At 50.1% G+C, this 19,561-nt stretch overlaps 1 protein-coding gene across 9 annotated transcripts in view; it reads left to right on the forward strand.

Annotated features, from left to right (window-relative positions):
* Positions 1–19,561, forward strand: part of KCNN3 (potassium calcium-activated channel subfamily N member 3) — a 235,065-nt gene that overhangs the window by 116,428 nt on the left and 99,076 nt on the right. The window contains exon 1 of one of the 9 annotated variants that reach the window (XM_019954343.2): positions 797–4,799. The exons of the other annotated variants lie outside the window; for them this stretch is intronic. Within the exon in view, the coding sequence (XP_019809902.2) occupies positions 4,665–4,799 (135 nt within the window). The 5' untranslated portion in view covers positions 797–4,664. Of the gene's footprint in view, positions 1–796; positions 4,800–19,561 lie in introns of those variants that run through there. 9 annotated transcript variants of the gene reach the window in all.

The following is a 19,561-nucleotide window of genomic DNA, read 5'->3' on the forward strand; positions in this document are numbered from 1 at the left end:
ACCTGTAAAGTAAGCAGATTAGATCAGACGATCTCTGGGGCCTCTGATTGTATCCAGTATTCCATGTTGGAAGGATGCTCATGATAAGGAGAGAAAAATGTAGACAGAGTGGGTATGAATGTTTTTTAAAAAAATGTTTATCTTTATTTATTTATTTGGCTGCACCAGGTCTTAGCTGTGGAATGGGAGGTCTTCGGTCTTCACTGCCACACGCAAGCTCTTAATTGTGGTGTGCAGAATCTAGTTTCCCCCGCTAGGGATTGAGTCTGGGTCCCCTGCATTGGGAGCCCAGAGTCTTAGCCACTGGACCACCAGGGAAGTCCCTGAATGATTTTTGATAGCAAGAACGGATGAAGTTTGCATTCAGGAGGCCCTTGTGTGGGACTGTCCAAGCAACCTGTCCCTTCTCCTAACTGCCTCCCTTTTCTGTCCGCAAAGGGAGCTGGCTATCCCCTTAGTATAGCCTTGAACTTGAAATAGCAAACCATCAAAAGGACAGTTCCTTGGCTCCAACATACTTAAGTTTAAAGGTGACTCCTCTTAAGTCTCTTACAAATATAATCTGGTCAGACATCTTAAAGCTTTTAGGATAATTAAAGTCAGTGACCAAATTCCCTTCCTCAGCACTCAGTTCCAACCTCCTTTCCATGAATACAAACTCCCACTTCTTCAAAGTCACTGGGGAGCACATGTTCAACTTAATAGAATATTCTGTTTCCCTGTGAGTGCAGATGTGCACTGTCCATGACTTTTTCAGTTAATTCATTCCGTTTTGTATTGTTCTTTTCAAAATATTTTTGTATGTATTTGACTGTGCTGGGTCTTAGTTGCAGCATGCAGGATCCTTTAGTTGTGGCACATGGGATCCAGTTCCCTCACCAGGGATAGAACCCTGGGCCCACTGTACTGGGAGCGTGGAGTCTTAGCCGCTGGACCATGCTGCTTTTGTACTGTGGTCGGTAGTTTTCAGATGATGATCTCTTCATCCCTGCTCTACATTAGGGATGGGCGTCAGATCCCCTGTGCCACGTTCTGGACCCTGCAGGCTAGGGAACCCCACTGCCTGGGGATGTGTGTTTGGAAAGCACCACAGGGTCCCAGGGCTTCCTCCTGATTAGGACACGTCTTGCTCGGTTATGAGCTCCACGAGGGCCATGCTTCCTCGTAACCGTCTCAGTGGCTGTCCCTGCTGTGCTTGTAAGGGGGGCTGTATGTAGTAGGACTGCAGTGATTCTAAATCTGAGCTAAAGATAATAGACTCTCTGAGGGTTTGGGAAATTGGAAGGCATGGTAGAATTTTTACTGTTTGGAGACTTCATTGCATTATACGACCAAGAAAATGCTGATAATTCTAGTCTCTCTGTTCAGCAGGAACCTGGTAAAATGACATCTTTTGTTTTTAAGAGAATGGATGGCAAAATCACCACGGCTCAAATTCTCCCAAACCTAATAATTGGAAAAGAGATGAAATGTGCCGAGTTTATCTTGGAATTAAAGAATTCAATACGATTCAATCCAGCAGAATTCCATTTCCTCTGAACACATCACTGGTACAAAGCTGGTGGCTGTGTGGGAGGGACCCTGGGCCCCGGTTGTAACTTTGTCACTAATTTTTTTTTAATTGTTGTAAATGGATATGTAAAACTTACCATGTTAGCCATTTCTAAGTGTACAGTTCAGTCAGTGGGAGTAAGTTCAGGTATATTGTTGCGTAGCCATCACCACCGTGCATCTTCAGAACTGACTTTGTCAGTTTTTTTTAAGATTTTTTTTTTTTTTACATAGACCATTTTTAAAGTCTTTATCGAATTTGTTAAACTTTTTTTTCTGTTTTAGGTTTTGGTTTGTTGGCCATGAGGCACGTGGGATCTTAGCTCTCAGACGAGGGTTTGAACCTGTACCCGTTGCATTGGAAGGCAAAGTCTTGACCACTGGCCTACTACGGAAGTCCTGACTTTGTCACCTTTATGTAACCTTCAGGCACCCGATGGCTCATGGGTGTGTGGGCTCCCCCTCTGAGTCTGGGGGCTTTTTTCACACATGGATCTCCTACCAGCATACCCCCCTCACTGTGTCAGTCCCTGAAATTACCTTCACCCCGTCTTGACACCCTTATATCACATGCCCAGGTTCTGCTTCCAAGTTTAGATTTGAAAAAAGGTTTGTAAGCCCACAAAAGACAAGAAGGCCAAGGCTCTGTTTGTTGATCTCTTATGTGCCAGAAATTGTGTCCTGTATGATCTCGGTGGATCCTCAGGTCAGTCCTGTGAAGTGAATTCTGTTATTATCCCTGCTTTACAGATAGGACAACTGAGGTCTAGGAAGGTAAGTGACATGGCCAAAGTCATGTGGCGGCTGAGAGGCAGAGCTGACTCGAGTGGACTATCTCCAGGCCCGTTAAGCTCTCGTTAGGTGAGAGCTCCATCCTCGGTCTGTCTCTCCTGCCCCTAGTTCCTGCAGGATAAGAAGGCAGCTTGAAATTTGGGCTCACCCACTGGGCACTCCTCTCCAAAAAAGGGCAAGAGGGGACATGACAAAGCCCAGGGCAGAACAACAACCCAGACGCTATTGGTTCAACCCTGCGGCAGCACCCCAGGCCCTTAGCCCCAGTTCCAGGAGGGAGCCCCAGCCTCTGCTCTGCCCTATGGTGGCCCCTCTGCCTGTTAGAAACCTTTTCCCTTGGCAGGGAAATTTGGGGGAGAATGGATACATCTATGAGGCTTCCCAGATGGCGTTAGTGGTAAATAACCTGCCTGCCAATGCAGGAGACATAAGACCTGGGTTTGATCCCTGGGATGGGAAGATCCCCTGGAGGAGGGCTTGGCAACCCACCCCAGTATTCTTGCCTGGAGAATCCCATGGACAGAGGAGCCTGGCGGGCTACAGTCCATAGGGTTGCAAAGAGCCCGACACAACTGAAGCAACTTTGCATGCACACACAGACACATGTATATGTAAGGCAAGTCCCTTCACTGTTCATCTGAAACTATACCCCAATACCAAATAAAGAGTTAAAGAAAGAAATCCCTTCCTTATGCTAATTGCCCTCTTGTCCTCCCCTTGGGTCCCAGGCCTACCCCAGGGATGAGGTCCAGCACCCTCAGGGAGCTAGGGGCTGCCAATTCTAAGTGGCTTTCCATCAAGACTGGATGATCCTTTGGTTTCCCTGCTTTCCCTCCTGATCCCTGCTTGGCTAGACCCTTCTTTGAAGCTCTGGCTGCCTGGCTGGGTGCCCTATTGAGTCTTGCTCTTTTTTGTCCTCCTCCAACTCCCACCCTCTAAGAGACTGGCTCCTACTTCTCTGCTAGCCGCTTGGCCCTCAGGGCTTCCTTGATGGCTCAGCTGGTAAAGAATCTGCCTTCAATGTGGGAGACCTGGGATCAATCTCTGGGTTGGGAAGCTCTCCTGGAGAAGGGGATGGCTACCTACTCCAGTGTTCTGGCCTGGAGAATTCCATGGACTGTATACTCCATGGGGTCCGCAAAGAGTCGGACACGACTGAGTGACTTTCACTTTCACTTTCTGGCCCTCAGGACTAGTCAGCGCCTATCTGGGCTGCGCCTGGCCTTCCCTTTGGACATGGCGCCTTTGGCTGCCAGTGTCCTGGGTGCATCAGGTGTCAGCAGCCTGCTCAGTTTCCCCAGCCCTCCTTCCTCCTCCTTCCAACTGTCCCTGTGGTAAGGGGTCAACAGTTTCACACTGAAGCCCCCTTGGATCGGACACAGGACTTCCCATTGTCTTCTGCTGCCTATATGAGACATTCCCTGCTTCCCTGGCAGTCATCAGAGCCCTGTCTCCATCCTGCCCACTGCTCTGCGCAGTGCCCTCCCTCTGCACCTGCCTGGGGGTGTGAGCTGCTCAGGACAGAGGACCGCTGCTCATTCCATTTCTACAGCCAAGGACAGCTAGTGCCCCGACTCGGACGGTAACCCCTTAGCCCACGTTGAATGGAATGTTTGCTAAAACCCTCTGTCCTCTACACAGAGCTGCCAAGCCAAGCTGCAGGCCTCCACCCCCTTGTCCCCAAGCTCCCACCCTTGCTTGTCTAGTTGGCTTTTGGGGACGACAGTGGCGCCTGTCGTTTGCATCTGTGCCTTTTCCCCACGTTCATTTGGTTTAGCCCTATCTGGGTCTTTTAGCATCTCGCTCAGCAGCCTGTGTTTGGGCTCTCCTGGCTTCATGTCTTCTCACATTTGATAAGCTTGACTGTGACAGCTTCATGCAAGCCATTGATACAAATGTGGCACCAGAAATGGAATCTGGGGAAGTAAACTTCCTTTTGTTGAGTTAAAGGCAGGAGATGTAGAGAAGAAGAAATTCAAGGCTTTGCAGATCTTTCTCATTCTAAACATTTCGTGGCCTCCCCCTAGGCTGTGGCGTTATGCGCCCTCCTACCCACCTTCCCTCACGAGCCCAACCGTGTGTGCACACCACGTCAGCGCTCACTGAGCGGTGGTCCGGTGTGGGACAGGAGTCGTGAGCTGCCCAGTGGACCCCGTCTCTGTGCTCCTCACCATCTGTGAATGAAAGGGCGAGGTAGGTGTTTGGCCACTGGCAGGATTGGGTCGTCACAACGCTGTCCCAGCAGCCTGCGTCATAGGAGAGTGCTGCCCGGACTCCAACATTCCTGAAGCCACTCTCGGCTGCAGCAGCTGGACTTGGCCATGACTGCTGACCAGTGGCTGTGTTGGCCGCAGGCACAACCAGAGATCAGCGAGCAGCCACGGTGGAGCCACCCGCTAGGTGCAGAGTGGCCGCGGCCTCTGAGCTCAACACCCCTCGGCTGCTCCGTGGGGGAGGTGGGTGAGCCCCTGACGCTGGTCCTCTGTGTGTGCCCACACACCCTGCCTCTCTCAACCCTCAGGTCCTCCATTTGTGTAACCAGGGTGGGGAGCTACGTGCTCTCCAAGGCGCCTCTCGGCTCTCTCTTGTGCCTCTTGCCAGAATGTACTAGAATCCTTGTTGATTTGAGATCAGAGAGAAATGACCACTTTCGGGTGTGTGTGTGTGGAATGAGGGGGAGTAGGGGGAGGGCAGGGCCATATTTGCCTTCCTGCTGCTGTTAGAAATAGCAACCGCTCTCCGCCTCCCCTGAGGACTGGACAAAAGGTGATTAATTTATCTGACACAGAGCTATTGAAGGTCTGTTATGAGCCTGGCACCACGTGGACGGCAAGGCCCCTGCCCTAAGCAGGCGTGTGATCCAATGGGTAGATAAGCACTCAGATACTCACCGCCTGGGGTGCCAAGTGCTGGGGGCTGAGCTACGAGTTCGGGTGTGGGTACACCAGGGCCTTCCCCGGGGGTGGAAATGAGGCCGCTGCCTCCGGGGACTTTGAGTTGGGCCTTGAAGGCTGGGTGCAGTTTCTGCAGATGTGGGCGGGGTAAGGGGCTTGAGGGAAAGAGACCTGCTGGAGAAGATGAGGTGGTGGGTGGGGGGAAACTCAGGGCTTCTAGGAAAGGGGAGGGATACATCTGGCCATAAAGGCAGTGGTTGGAAGCGAGAACAAATGGAAAGGCTGAGGGGCTTCCCTGGAGGCTCAGGGGTGAAGGGTCCACCTGCCAGTGCAGGAGATGCGGGTTTGATCACTGGGCCGGGAAGACCCTACATGCCTCTGAGCCCGTGTGCCACAGCTCCTGAGCCTGTGTTCTGGAGCCCGGGAGCTGCAACTACTCAGTCTGCATGCCACAACTACTGAAGCCCGAGCACGCCAGAACCAGTGCTCCGCAAAAAGAGTGGTCACCGCAATGAGAAGCCTTTGCGTTTCAGCCAGAGTGGCCACTGCTTGCTGCAACTAGAGAAAAGCCTGCACAGCAATGAAGAAAAAATAAATAAGATTATTAAGAAAAAAAAAAAAAAGGCTGGACCCAGTACCTGGCAAGCAAGATCAGGAGAGATGAGGCATCCTTGTCTACAGAGGCACCAATCCTTAACTGTTTATCAGAAAGGGCTCACAGATCTGGTGGGGGGCTGGGGAAGGAAGCCAGCAATTGATCCCCAAGTTGCATCAGCAAAGCATTTTATGTAAGATTGAGAAAGCATCAGTAGTCAGCGTTAAGACCAGAGGTGGGGGTGGGGATGGGAGGACTGGTGGAGGGGGGACTAGTGGAGATTTTGGTGGAAAGCCACCCCCCCACCCCTTCTGCAAGCTTAAGCACCTGCTCTGACTTTAAAGCACACCATTGAGCTTGAGGAAACGATGAAGAGCTCCTTCCTTGGGGGATCTTTAGACATAAAGATGACAGCTACCTGGTAAGCTCTTGTTCGAGATGGAGAGGAATGGAAAAATACCCCTCCAGAACCTGGGGTTCTGTGATCTCATTGACGGAACACGACCCCACCAGGAGCCAGGGCCTCTTGGGGAGCCCGGTTTGTCTTGTTCTGTCAGATCTTTTTAGATGCTTAACTGCACTGATGAGATTTACAAGAACCTCAGGATTTTACAGTTTCGCTCTTATTGTTCCCTAATCCAGCCTCTACCTAAATATACACAGCTCCCCAGCAGCCTCCCTCAGGCAGGGAGTTCTCGGCCTTCCTCTGCCTGCGGCATTGGGGAGGGGGTGTGGCGGGAATGGCCACCCTCCTGGAGTGTTGGCAGGGCGGGCTCCTGTCCCCAAGGCCCAACTTGTCACCTGCAGGAGCAGTGATATCACCTGAGGCTGATGTGGGAGCGTCTCAGTTTGTAGTGAGTTTGAAAAGTCCGAACGCCAGGGAAATGGAGGAGGAGACATGCTGCCTGAGGCTTGAAAAGGAGCCACTGACTTCAGACAGGCACCTCTCGTGCCCCTGTTAGCTTATCCTGGAAGAGCCTGTCACAGTCACCCTGCGTCTGTGCCATTTATTCCCCCTCTTCTCAGTGTCTTTTCAAACCTCTTATCAGCATCATCTAGGCCTGCCTCATTCCACCTTCTCTTCCGTCTTCTCTGCTCTCCTTTCTTGCTCGTTTCAACCTTTCCTGCCCTTTGTATCTACACGTGGGATGCCTGTCACTGTGGGCTGGCCTCATGGATGTGTGTGGCTTTCAGAATGAGTGGACGGGGCTGAATTGACAGCCGATACTGCCTGGCTCTGGAAAAAGAGAGGAGGACAATGAGGGACAGGATCTCTTCTAGCCGAGAACATTCTGATCTGGGTGTCGTTTCAGGATAAATTTAGTTCCCAGGGCTGGTGCAACATTCTAATTTGGTGGGAGTCCTTGGGCGCCCATGGTGGGGAGGGAATGGGCCTCTTCTCACCGGTCTGGTCCATTTCAGGGGGCCACGTGAAATCCAGGTTTGTGATCATTATGTAGAATTGCAATTGTGGCCATGCCACGCTAACACGAGATTGATTCATCTGGGGTGAAATTTCTTTGAAGCGCCTTCTAGTTTGTGGTTTCTGGAGCGTCTACATTTTCATGGCTGGCCCCCTTCAGGGTGTGGATACCGATCAACAGTGTGCACTGGTTGTGTTCTCATGCTCCCTGGATTAAATCAATAATGACTAAAGTATTAATTGGACCTTTATGAAAGGAAAATGAGATATGGTACAGAGTGGAGACTTCTAGAGTTGGAATCAAAAGTTTGAATCTCATGATGTTCTGATGCTAGCTCTGATGCTAATGGGTGACCTCAGGTGACGCACTGAGCTGCCCCAGTACGTTTTCTCCTCTGTAGGATGAGATCATAGTGGCCACAAGGAGGGTAGTGAGCATCAGCTACAAGAATTGGGGAAAGGGCCCATGCGAGCCTGGCTCAAACAAGGGGCTTGACAGAGATTTAATTTTAGACCCTGCCTGTCAAACCCAACCCTCTGCTCTTGGCCTGGTGGTCCAGCTCTTGCCTGCTGTTGGCAACTGTTGAGGTGCTGGACACCTTTAGTCCTTTAGAGTAAGTCTCTGAGGCCCTTGCTGACCATTCCCATGATGCTTTCTTAGCTGGTGGTCAGGAAGACTCCCTGGGGGCCTCTCTTCGCCAGCCTCTCCCCTTCTCCCCTCCCTCGCCCCATTTCCTGTTAATTCTCAAGAACAGAGTCAGGAAGCAAAACACTGGTCCGTGCTGTGTTAATGGGCACTACAGGCCTCCGGGGAGCCTCTTGCTCTGTCCAAGAAAGACAGGCTGGTTCCTACCAGTGTGGGCCCAAGGTCACAGAGCCTCCTACTGACAGCCAGGGACTGAAGCCACTCAGCCATCTCAGGAGCTAGGAGTGGATCCAGGGATGATGGGTAGAGAGTGGGCAGCCCTGTGACAGGTGCATGGAATGCAGGAGGTAGCAACTCCCTGATAGGATGGTGATGGTTAAAGTGATCATGCACGCATGCAAGCATGCTCGGTCGTGTCCGACTCTTTGCAGCCCCATGGACTGTAGCCCGCCAGGCTCCTCTGTCCATGGAAGTTTCCAGGCAAGAATATTGGAGTGGCTTGCCATTTCCTACTCCAGGGGATCTTCCCCACCCAGGAATCGAACTCTTGTCTCCTGTGTCTCCTGCTTACTTAGTAAGGATTCTTACTACTGAGCCACCTGGGCTGCCCATAAAAGTGATCATAGCAACTAAAAATTACAAAGTGCTAAGAGTCGGGCTACAAGTTTTTCAGCATTTATCTTATTTAAATCTTCATATTCTTCCCAATTTACTCCCATTCATCCTGTATTAGTTTCTGATTGCTGCTGTAACAAATTACCACAAACTTAGTGGCGTAAAACAGCACCAATTTATCATCTTATAGTGCTGGAGTCTAAAATGAGTCTTATTAAGCTAAAATCAAGGTGTCAGCAAATCTGCATTTCCCAGAGGCTCTGGGGAGAACTCATTTCCTGTCTTTTCCAGCTTCTAGAAGCTGTCTGCCCTTCCATCTTCAAAGCCAGCAACAACTGACCAAGGTTTTCTCACATGGCATCGCTCTAACACTGACTCTTCTGGTCTCCCTCTTTCACTTTTAAGGACCCTTCTGATGACACTGTATCCACCGGATAATCCAGGATAATCTCCATATTTAAAGTCAAGTGATTAGCCATCCTAATCCATCTGCTTCCCTAATTCTGCTTTGCCGTGTACCGTACTCACAGGTTCTGGCGTTCAGGATGTGGACATTTGGGGGAGACACTCTGCCTGCCACAATCCCCTATTTGTAGATGAGGAAACTGAGGCTTGGCTGTTACATAACATTCCCAAAGTCATGCAGCCAGGAAGTGGCAAGGTTGGAATTTGAGTTGGAGCTGCATGATCTAAAACCTGTTTTCATTTTAAAGGGCTCCCGAGGAAAACAGAGAGAACACACATCCCCAGAATGGCCCCAAACAGTCAACCACAGTGAGGGACGGGCAGATGGAAGGAACATGCCCAGTTTAAAGCCCCCAACATGTTTTTAGCTCAGGATGGAAGAACAGACTGCTCTGTGAATAACACTGCATAAACGGAACCAGCGGTCCTCAAACTTGGCTGAGTGTTGGAATCACCCAGGGAACTTTAGAACGATACTGGTGCCTTAGTCCCACCCCCAGAGATTGGGATTTAATGCTCTGGGGAGGCACTGAGTGTAGGGGTTTTTCCAAGCTCCCCAGGTGATTCTAGAACACAACAGGGTGTGGGAATCATTGCTTTGGGCTACTTCACCATGCCCTCCATAATTATGTCAGTCTTTTGTGACCACGCCCAGGGCACACCCCTCCCACCCCCAGCACTTTGCTCTGGGGCCCTTGCCCAGAATAGCCACGTCTCCCTTATTTCTTCCTGGCAGCCTCCCTTGCACCCTGGCTATGTATAAAGCTACATATTCTGTGCACAGAGGAGCTTCCGCTTGGGAACAAGGAATACTTTCCTTCTGCGTCTCTTGTATGGCTCTTGTATGGCTCTGCATCTCCTTCTGTATGGCTGTCTGCAGAATTGAATTTTATTAATTTCCCCATTGCACATGTTATACTTCTCTAAAGGGTCCCTCCAAGAAAATACAATAAACTGTTTCTTAGGGAGTCTGCATCTGTTCAATTTGAGAGGTGGGGATTAGAGATCAGACTCTGAAACCAGGCTTCCCTGGTGGCTCAGATGGTAAAGTGCCTGTCTGCAATGCGGAAGACCTGGGTTCGATCCCTGGGTTGGGAAGATCCCCAGGAGAAGGAAATGGTAGCCCACTCCAGTACTCTTGCCTGGAAATCCCATGGACAGAGGAGCCTGGTAGGCTACAGTCCCATGGGGTTGCTTAAGAGTCAGACATGACTGAGAGACTTCACTTTCACTTTTAAACCAGACTGCCTGGGTTCAAATCCCAGCCCTGCCAGTTCCTGCTGTGAACTTGGAGTGAGTTATTCTGTCTCTCTTTGCCTCAATTTCCTCTGTTTAAAAAAATAAGGATAACAATAGTACTTATCTATACCTGGGATTGGAGTGCAAATTAATGGTTTTATCTATATAAAAGCGATTAGCAAGAAGGGGGTCGGGCACGTAGGAAGACTGTATAGGTATTTGCTAGTATTACTACCCCTGATCCTTCTGTCACTACTATTCTCTTAACCTGGCTCTGTGGAATTCAGTTACAGTCAACAAACACTGATGACCTCGTCTGTGCCAGAACAGGAAAGAAGAAGTATTCCTGACCCTCAAATAGTTCCTGGTCTTGGGAGGGAGTGAGGAGAAGGAGTCAAACAGGTGGGCAACTCGTAATTCAGTGTGAAAAGTTTGAACCAAATTGCTAAGGGATGATAAAGACAGGGATGTCCCTGATATGGGGATTCAATGGGGGCCACAGATGGGAAGGTGCGTTGTGAATTCTAAGCACTGAAACATCTCCATGGGCTTTTGTCCCTACCAGCTACACTTGCAGAGTTGTGGTCTGTAACAACTTTCTGTGAACTATTTTGTGAATAGTCAATTCAAATAAATCATGCTAGTGCTTGCTGCTGCTGCTGCTAAGTCGCTTCAGTCGTGTCCGACTCTGTGCGACCCCGGAGACAGCAACCCACCAGGCTCCCCCATCCCTGGGATTCTCCAGGCAAGAACACTGGAGTCGGTTGCCATTTCCTTCTCCAATGCATGAAAGTGAAAAGTGAAAGTGAAGTCGCTCAGTCGTGTCCGACTCTTCGCGACCCCATGGACTGCAGCCCACCAGGCTCCTCCGTCCATGGGATTTGCCAGGCAAGAGTGCTGGAGTGAATGCATTAATATGTCCCAATTCCTGCTGAGGATGCCCCTTGACAGGAGAACCTGCCCCTGAAGGAAGGGTTACCATCCCAGGTTGCAGGTGGTGGTCCAAGGAGGGTTGTCATGCAAGGGGTTGGGGGTGGGGAGGGGGTGTGGGGGTAAGGGTGGGGAGGGCAATAGCAGAAATTAATGTGGAGTTCAGAATTGCTTGGAAAACCCTGGACTTGGACCTTAACACCCCAAGGAGAGGGACAGCAAGTGCCCAGATGGGAAGCTGGGTTAGTGGGGAAGGAGAGGGTAAAGCCGGGCTCTTTAGAGAGGAGCCCTCCCATCCCTTCGGAGCCAAGTGGCAGGTGGCTCCACCCACACCCTCTCCTGGCTCAGGGCCCCCTTGCTGGGTGCTGGCCCTTGTTGCTGGCAGGCAGCTGCAGCACATCTGCCAGCTGTGGGAACAGCTGTGCATGGACAAGTGTCCGAGTTGTCCCCAGCACGTTCCCATTCCCGCCTGGGTGAACAAACATGCTTAGAAACAGGACTCAACACTCCTTGGGTTCGAGCTGTAAAATAGGCACTCAGAGGCCTGTCTGCCTGTTGAGGACAGTGGGGTGAATGCTTGATAGGCTTGTGAGTTTTCTGGTTTTGAAAAAAAGTCACTTGTCTTGGGCAGACAGATGTTCATGAGTATGTTTATGGGGGCTTTACCCGAGCCAATCATGATACTAGATCCTTACCAAAATGACAGGCATCAATTCGGACCCACAACTCAGGATGTTACTGTCAGAAAATTTTGACCCCACCTCTGTTGGGGCAGCCTGCTCCACACTGCCAACCTTTAACCTTTCAGCTACAGCCCTGGTGTGACTTGTGGCAAAATGTTTGCAGTAGTCTGGGGTGCTCTCCTAATCCACCCGTGTGCCTTACAGTTGTCAGATGTGTCCCTTGTTCCTTGGCCACTGGAGTCTCTAGGAATCTGTGTAGGGAAGAAGAGCCCTCGGGCTCATTGGTGGGGAGACCCAGGGGGATTTCAGAGCCACTTCCCAGGGCCTGGCCAGGGCCCAAAGCCCAGTGCAGTACAGCCAGGCAGAGGCCATGAGACAGGAGGGCTCCACCCCAGCAAGAGGCATTTCACGCCCTTGGTGAGACGGGACAGAGGGCAGAGTCGTGACTCATCTTGTGCAACATGATAAGGACCCTCACAAAGACAGGCAGTCTCTCCCTCCCATCCGGTCAGAGCGAATACTTGAAGAGGTTAGAGAATAAGGCCGCGGAAGAAGCCTCCAAGTGACCCCAGAAGACACTGGTGGGGCCGCTGGGATGGTCATGGTGCCCATGTGAACCTGAGGCAGCAGATGGGGCCGTGCAGGCCAATACAGGTTTCCTGGGGTTGAGTCTGATAACCTAGCAGTGGCTGGAGTGTTGCAACAGATGGATCCTATTTTTTTCTGTAATATTCTAAATATTTTGTTTTGCCCCATCTTCTAGGGTTATGAATGGTAGTATGCACTGGTAGTCTTCCTAAAACCTGCCTCTGAACAGATCCTCCTCTCTTCACACATTCTTACCCTTTGGTGACTTCTAGATGAATCTGAACCCCTAAACCTGGGTCTCAAGGCCCCAGTGTGGCTGGGCTCCCTGCTGCCTGGGTCCTGCCCCAGGCTGGCTGCCCGTGGTTACTGAACGTGGCTCAGATCTCAGCTGCCCCCATCGCTGCATTTATGCAGACGCTGCTCCTTCCTGGCTGGAGAATGAACTCCTGGCATGGAGCAGTGTCCTGTGCTTCTCCGTGCAGGTTTGGGTGAGCACTGCCTGTTCACACGGACCAGATCAGGATACGCATCGATGGTCAGTGCCTCTCCTGCTGAGACACAAGTGGGTCTGGTATGGACCCAGCTCTGCCTCTTATTAGCTACATAGTCTTGGGCTGGAGGTTTAGCTCTCTGCCTCAATTTCCTCGTCTACAGGCAGAACCGTATTATTATCTTCCTTAAGGGGCTGCTGTGACCATCAGATGAAGTAATGCACAGAAAGTCCTTGGCAGAGTGTCTGGTACAGGGTACAAGTCCAGTGTGGTTGACTGCTATTAGTTTTGTTGCTATTTTAACTTCAGCCTTCCTGCAGGGTGAGCCTCTGGTAACAGTAGGTGCTAATAATTGGAGGATTAATGAACAAGTGAGTGAATGTTGAGCTATGTTCTTATTTTTTGAAAAATGTTATTTATTTATTAGTTTTGGCTGCGCTGGGTCTTTGTTGCTACGCACAGGCTTTCTCTAGTTGCGGTGAGCGGGGGTTACCCTCTAATTGCAGTGCGCCGGCTTCTCACTGCGGTGGCTTTTCTTGTTGCAAAGCGTGGGCTCTAGGTTCACAGGCATCAGTAGTTGCAGCGCACAGGCATGTGGGATCTTCCTGGACCAGGGATCGAACCTGTGTCCCCTGCATTGGCAGGTAGATTCTCAACCACTGGGCCACCAGGGAAGTCCCGAGCTCTGTTCTTATTCCCCTGCTCTTGGGGCTGTAGCTCCCTCCCGTTTTGGTGCCCATGTGCCCTCCCCTTGCACCCAGCCATCATGAGCATTCTCAGAGCACCCGGGTGCTGATGGAAGCAAACGGAGAACTAGCGGTCAAGTTCTTCCCACTTGGATTGCACATCCCCTTGGGGTGTCAGCTCTTCAGTCTCTTCTCAGGGACCTTTTCCCGGTCCTGCAGCTGTTGGCTTTGAGATGCCAACTCTGCAAGCAGCTGTACCTTCACCATCGTTCCTTGTCCTCCCCTTGGATTTTTTGCTCTCACTTTAGCAGGCAAGTGCACTTAAAAATAAGTGGCGAGAGCTACGTTTGTTTCAAGTGTAAGATATGCCACTCTCAGAAAGAGATTTTGTTCTTGCTGTATAAAAGATAAGAAATAGCTATCTAGTTAAGGAACTTTTTGGGCCAGTTCTTCTTTCGGGGGGTGGGAACGAGCGTCCTTTGTCCTTTTGGCATGGGCTCCCGGGAAGAATGAGTGTACCCGCTTCAGAGCTGTCAGCGCAGCCACACGGTGCTCGGCTTTTCTCATTGATCTATTTCCCTCCAGTGAATGGGTTTTACAGACGCAGCAGAGAGATTTTCCCCTAATGATTGTGGATAGAAAAGAATAAAAAGTGACTCTGGGGGTATCTTGGGACCTTAACTGTCATTGCATGCTGACACTTCATTTCAGAATGTAAAGGGCCTTCTCCCATTTTGCCAAGATAAATGGTTCTCTTTGGTCAGGGATAGCGAGCAAAGAAGCAGGGCTTTCCAGGTAAAGTTGAAGGGCTTCCTCTGTGAGGGGTGAGGGTCTTCCCCGCCCCTTCTCCTGGTATCCCCCAGAATCTCAAATAAAGGACGCTGGAGGCTGGAATCCAGTGACCAGGTTGGGCCCAGGACAGCTCTGTGGATAGTATTTTTTGAAAAATGATTTTACTATTTATTTATTTATTTTTGGCCGTGCTGGGTCTTTGTTGCTGCAAGGGCTTTTTTCTGGTTGTGGTTTGTGGGGTTCTCACTGCGGTGGCTTCTCTTGTGGCGGGGCACGGGCTCTAGGCCGTAGGAGCTTCAGTAGTTGTGGTGTGTGGGCTCTGTAGTTGCAGTTCCCAGGCTTTAGAGCACAGGCTCAATTGTTGTGGTGCACGTTCCGAGGCATGTGGAATCTTCCCAGATCAGGGATTTAACCCATGTCTCCTGGCAGGTAGATTCTTTACCACTGAGCCACCAGAGAAGCCTGAGTCTTTTTAAAAAAATTAATTAATTTGGTTGCGTCTGGGTCTTAGGCCGGGTAGTTGTGGCATGGGCTTAGTTGCCCTGAGGCATGTGGGATCTTAGTTCCCCGACCAGGGATCAAACCTGTGTCCCAGCATTGTGAGGTGGATTCTTAACCACTAGACCACCAGGGAAGTTCCAATAGAATCTTACTCTGTTTCTTCCTCACAGGTGTCTCTTGGTGAAGCCTGGAGTCTAGGGGAGGAATAATTGCTTACAGGGCCCTTGGGAAGGGCCCTTCTCAGACTGACTGGCATTACAGTTGGTGTCCAGGAAGGAGGTTCCAGGCTTGGTCTGCCCAGGGCTGGGTGATGTCTGCTTTCCCCATGAGTCCCGGGTCCCAGTTAGTTATAACAAGGCCAGCTCTGGAGCTCTGCCCCGGGCAGAACAGTCCCCAGCCCTGAGTGCTCATCTCCTGGGTCAGGGTTTGGGTCCGCTGAGCCAACTCTGACTTCCTTGTCTGTGTCCTGTATTAGAGCAGCAGCTCTGTAAGGACAGGGAGTTGAGCTGTGCTGCACCAACACCACAAAGGGCCCCGCGCTAGAGGGAATTCCAGTAATACCCACCTGTGGTTGAATGGATGGACAAATAAGAGAGCTGACAGCTTTTTCTCTGGCAGGGGAGATGGTCACTCATGATTCCAGGCAGTGGTGTGATCTGCTCTGGGCAGGGTCAGGGGACAGGGAAGGGGAAAAGGCCCTCCTTTCATTTCGAGTGAGCTGTTTATATGGTCCGTTCTGTATGAACACAACCAATGAAGCTGTCCAAAATAGGAGGATGACAACGATGACTTTGACCCATCTAGTGAAGTCAAGGTCCCTTACATTACTCTGCAAAGCTGTTTCCCACATACAGTTCACATGCCTAGACTGGCATTTAGCCTCTGTTTACAGATGAGGCAGCTAAAGGGCCAACATGTCAAGGAATGTGCCCAGGACTGTCCGGACTGTAAAAGCAGGACTACCATCTCCTGATCTGGGGTGCCGAGCCCTGGATACCCCAGCACTCAAACCCATTTTACATCCTGCTGCAGAAGTAATTTCATGACCCTTCCCAGGTCCTGCATTCTGCCTGATCCATTGAGGGGTGAGGGCACCAGGCCGACTGGAAACTCCAGGTCAGGACCCACTCATTGTCCTCCACAAGTCTCCCCGCTCCCGGGGCACTTGTATGTTTCAGAGGGAAGCAGTGGAGGCTCTCGTTGCCCTCAGTAGGATCCAAGCCCTTCCACCTGCCACTCTTTACAGCATTTACAGCTGAATTCCTACATGACCCTATGCAGGGATGGGGACATGACCCAGGACAGCATCACTTTATGAGCTTGGAATATGTGGGTTCCAAAAGCAGGTCAACCTGTTAATAGTCTCTAGAGACCCTGGCTGCACTGTCTGGATGGTTCACAGGGGTTGTCCTCAGAAGCCCCCAACCAGCACACAGGAAATGCCTGACACTAATGTGTATTCACTCCTTGGGTGACCATGATCTTGAACCTTTGACCTAATCCCAGAGATTGACCTGATCTGTTTGGTGTCAGTGCTGGCTGAGACTGGAGAGCACTCACCTCTTTTCATCTCAGTTTGATCATATTCTAAGTACTGTATTGGGATGAATCGTTGTATACAGTATGCTCTGGATATGTGTATGTGATTTGTCGTTATTCAGTTGCCAAGTCATGTCCAACTCTTCGCAACCCCTTGCCAGGCTTCCCTCTCATGTGTGTGTGATTAATAGTATATTAATACAATAATGTCAGTGTCATATAATTAAATGTTAATTTATCCCAGTAATCTCACCAGGGTATGGCGAGGTGGTGAGGCTGGATGCCTAGAGAGACCAGGATGGGAATTTTATCTCCACCTCTTCTTAGCTTTGTGACCTCAGACAAGTACATTGCCTCTCTAAGCCCCAGGCTCCTCATCTGCAAAGTGGGTACGGTATCAGTTCCTGCTCGTTGAGTTTTCGTGAGGATAAACCTGGAGAGTGCTTGTGATGTGCTTAGCGCTGCGTCTACTTCACCCTTAGGAAATGCTCTGTAAGTGTTAGCACTTTTCAGTGCTCTTATTATTCCATTAGTGTAAACAATGTTTCCTCTAGAGGCTGCTCTTGAATTAGTGCTATCTTCTTGCCATAAATTATACTTGGGGTATATCCCGAGTAACAGTCACAGAAAAGAGGACCAAGGTTTAAACTCCACCAGGTTCTTCAGTGTGGGATACTTGGAATCAGAAAGCTTAACTTTGTTACTTTCTGCTTCCCAGGGGGTGTTACTAGCATGCTCTCCTGGTCTGTGAGTGGGGATAATGGTATCAGTTCATCCTGTGGTGAGGACCAGAGAAGCTAGCGATGCCAAAGCCCCTGGCTTAGGGTCTGGTGCATTTCCATGCCTGGCTGCCTTCCTTCCTATGTTTTCAAACCAGGCCTGAGACCAAGAGATGAGTCTTGGTGAGTCCTCTGGGCCTGATGCTTGGCAGCAAAGGAGTGGGCTTAGGGTGGCTGTTGGCTGGTGCCAATGCTCATTCCTACGTAGGAATTGCCCCTGGGCCTCTCAGGGTCGTTTTGTGTGGCATTTGTAGAGCTGAGGATCCAGTGATGGAGCTGGCTCTTCCCTCGGTCCTTTTCAGTTCAGAGCCCATGTGGAGAATCAGACACAGCTAGGACTGGGCATGCTGGAGAGGGCCTTAGTGAACGTCTTTAGACCATCATTTCCTCATCAGACAGAGGAAGAATCTGAGGGCCTAGAGGCAAAGAGACTCACCTCTTCCTCACAGCAAGTTGCAGAGATTTGTTCTGGGTCACAGGTGGGCTCGCAGCTCCATGCCTCTGAGCTTTCCAGGTGTCTGGGTCACGCTGACCACTATTCCTCGAACGTCTACCATGGGCCAGGCACCATGTCCCCCAGTTAAACTCATTTACCCAAAAGTTAAAGAATGTCTACATTTTTCCAGGCATGGGGGATATCATGAGTGATAAAATGAATGAGACAGGTACAGTCCCCACCCTCATAGAACTTCCAGTCTAGTGGGCAGGAGCAGGGTCAGGCAATCACAGATGAGGCCTCAGATAGGTGAGTGTGAATGCAGGTGAGTGTCACGCACAAAACGGGCAATGATGGAGAATGATGCAAAGGGACATTACTTGTTGTTGGGGTTTCAAGAAAGACTTCTTTGAGATGATGATTTGGTGCTGTTTCTGTTGTATTTGATTTATTTGAACAGAAATATGATTTATTTCTGTTCATATCATCTCTTTTCTGTTTGCGCTACAATATTATCTCCCTAGGAAAGCGAGGCTTAGATGGATTAATGAACTTACCCAGGATGATACACCTGGTCAGTGGAGGAGCCAGAATTTGAATCCTACTCTGCCAGACTCCAGAGTCCAAGTTCTTTCCACCATCTGTGCTAGTCTCCAGGAATTAGGATAACCCTGCCCTACAAGTTCTTAGAAATATGAAGATCATCGATATGAGCATTAAACCCCTCACCCTGCCAAGGCCAGGCCCTCTCTGCCTCCTGTTCCAGGTGAAGGATGAGGTAGACTATCCGGGTGGCCTTTCCCAGGACTGGCCTCATTGAAGTGATATGACACTGTCCCTGGGCCAGCCTTTTTAGGTCACAATTTGTCCCAGGCTCTTTATGAAGTCAGGCATAGCATTCCTTGGTTCCACAGGCAATCCAGGCTGATGCACTTGTGTCCCAGCTCCCAAATGCCTTTTTCATTTCCCCGTTACTGATTGTTTCAATTCCACCAGCCTCGCTGGAAAAAAACGCTTTCATTCATCACAAAAGCAAACCACACAGTCAAAAGCCACATCCTGTCCCCTGGGCAAAGCCTCTTTTCCTGCCGCATGATTGACAAGTACCCAGCAGCACTCTGCACACCTGTGATTGCTGTGCACTTCAACCACTGGGGCTGTGATGCTGGGCTGGGGATGGTGGGGGTGCTAGGTCCTCCCCTAGTGCTCCTGGCTTCAGACAATTCTGAGCCTGCGCTTTATGGACATAATCGGTGCTTGAATCATGACTTGTCTCCCAAACTGCAACTGGCTCAGAACAATCCATGCACCTAAATCTTTCATTCAGTTAAAAATTACATTGAGACATCTATGTCTGCATGAAAGCTTATCTGTCTGTCATCTATTTAACTATTCATCCATCCATCCATGCATGGTCGGGTGTCAACTGTATGTCAGGCACTGCGCTGGGCTGATGGGAAATACAGAAATGTGTGATTTGCCAACTCTGTGGCCTGTAATTCAAGGAAGACAGACTAATAACTAAGAGCTGTGCAGACTAGGGAAAGGGCAAAGGAATCAGATATGGAGTGGAGACCAGGATAAGGCTGGGCTTTCATGGGTTTATGATCTCTTTCTCTGTCTTTGCTATTTATTGTCTGAGATAAAATGCTGTTTTAAAAAAAAGAAAAAACTTTTAATTTTGTGTTGAGGTATAACTGATTAACAATGTTGAGAGAGTCTCAGGTGAACAGCAAAGGAACTCATCAATACATATACATGTATCCATTCTCCCCCAAACTCCCCTCCCATCCCGGCTGGCACATAACTTTGAGCAAGTGTTCCACATGTTGTACAGGGTCCTTGTTGGTTATCCAGATAAAATGCCTTTTGGTTGCACTGTTCACTGTCTCCACTCATCTCCCCACACTGGTCTC

Source organism: Bos indicus, chromosome 3 (assembly GCF_029378745.1).
Source record: "Bos indicus isolate NIAB-ARS_2022 breed Sahiwal x Tharparkar chromosome 3, NIAB-ARS_B.indTharparkar_mat_pri_1.0, whole genome shotgun sequence".
In the NCBI taxonomy this organism is placed as follows: Eukaryota; Metazoa; Chordata; class Mammalia; order Artiodactyla; family Bovidae; genus Bos; species Bos indicus.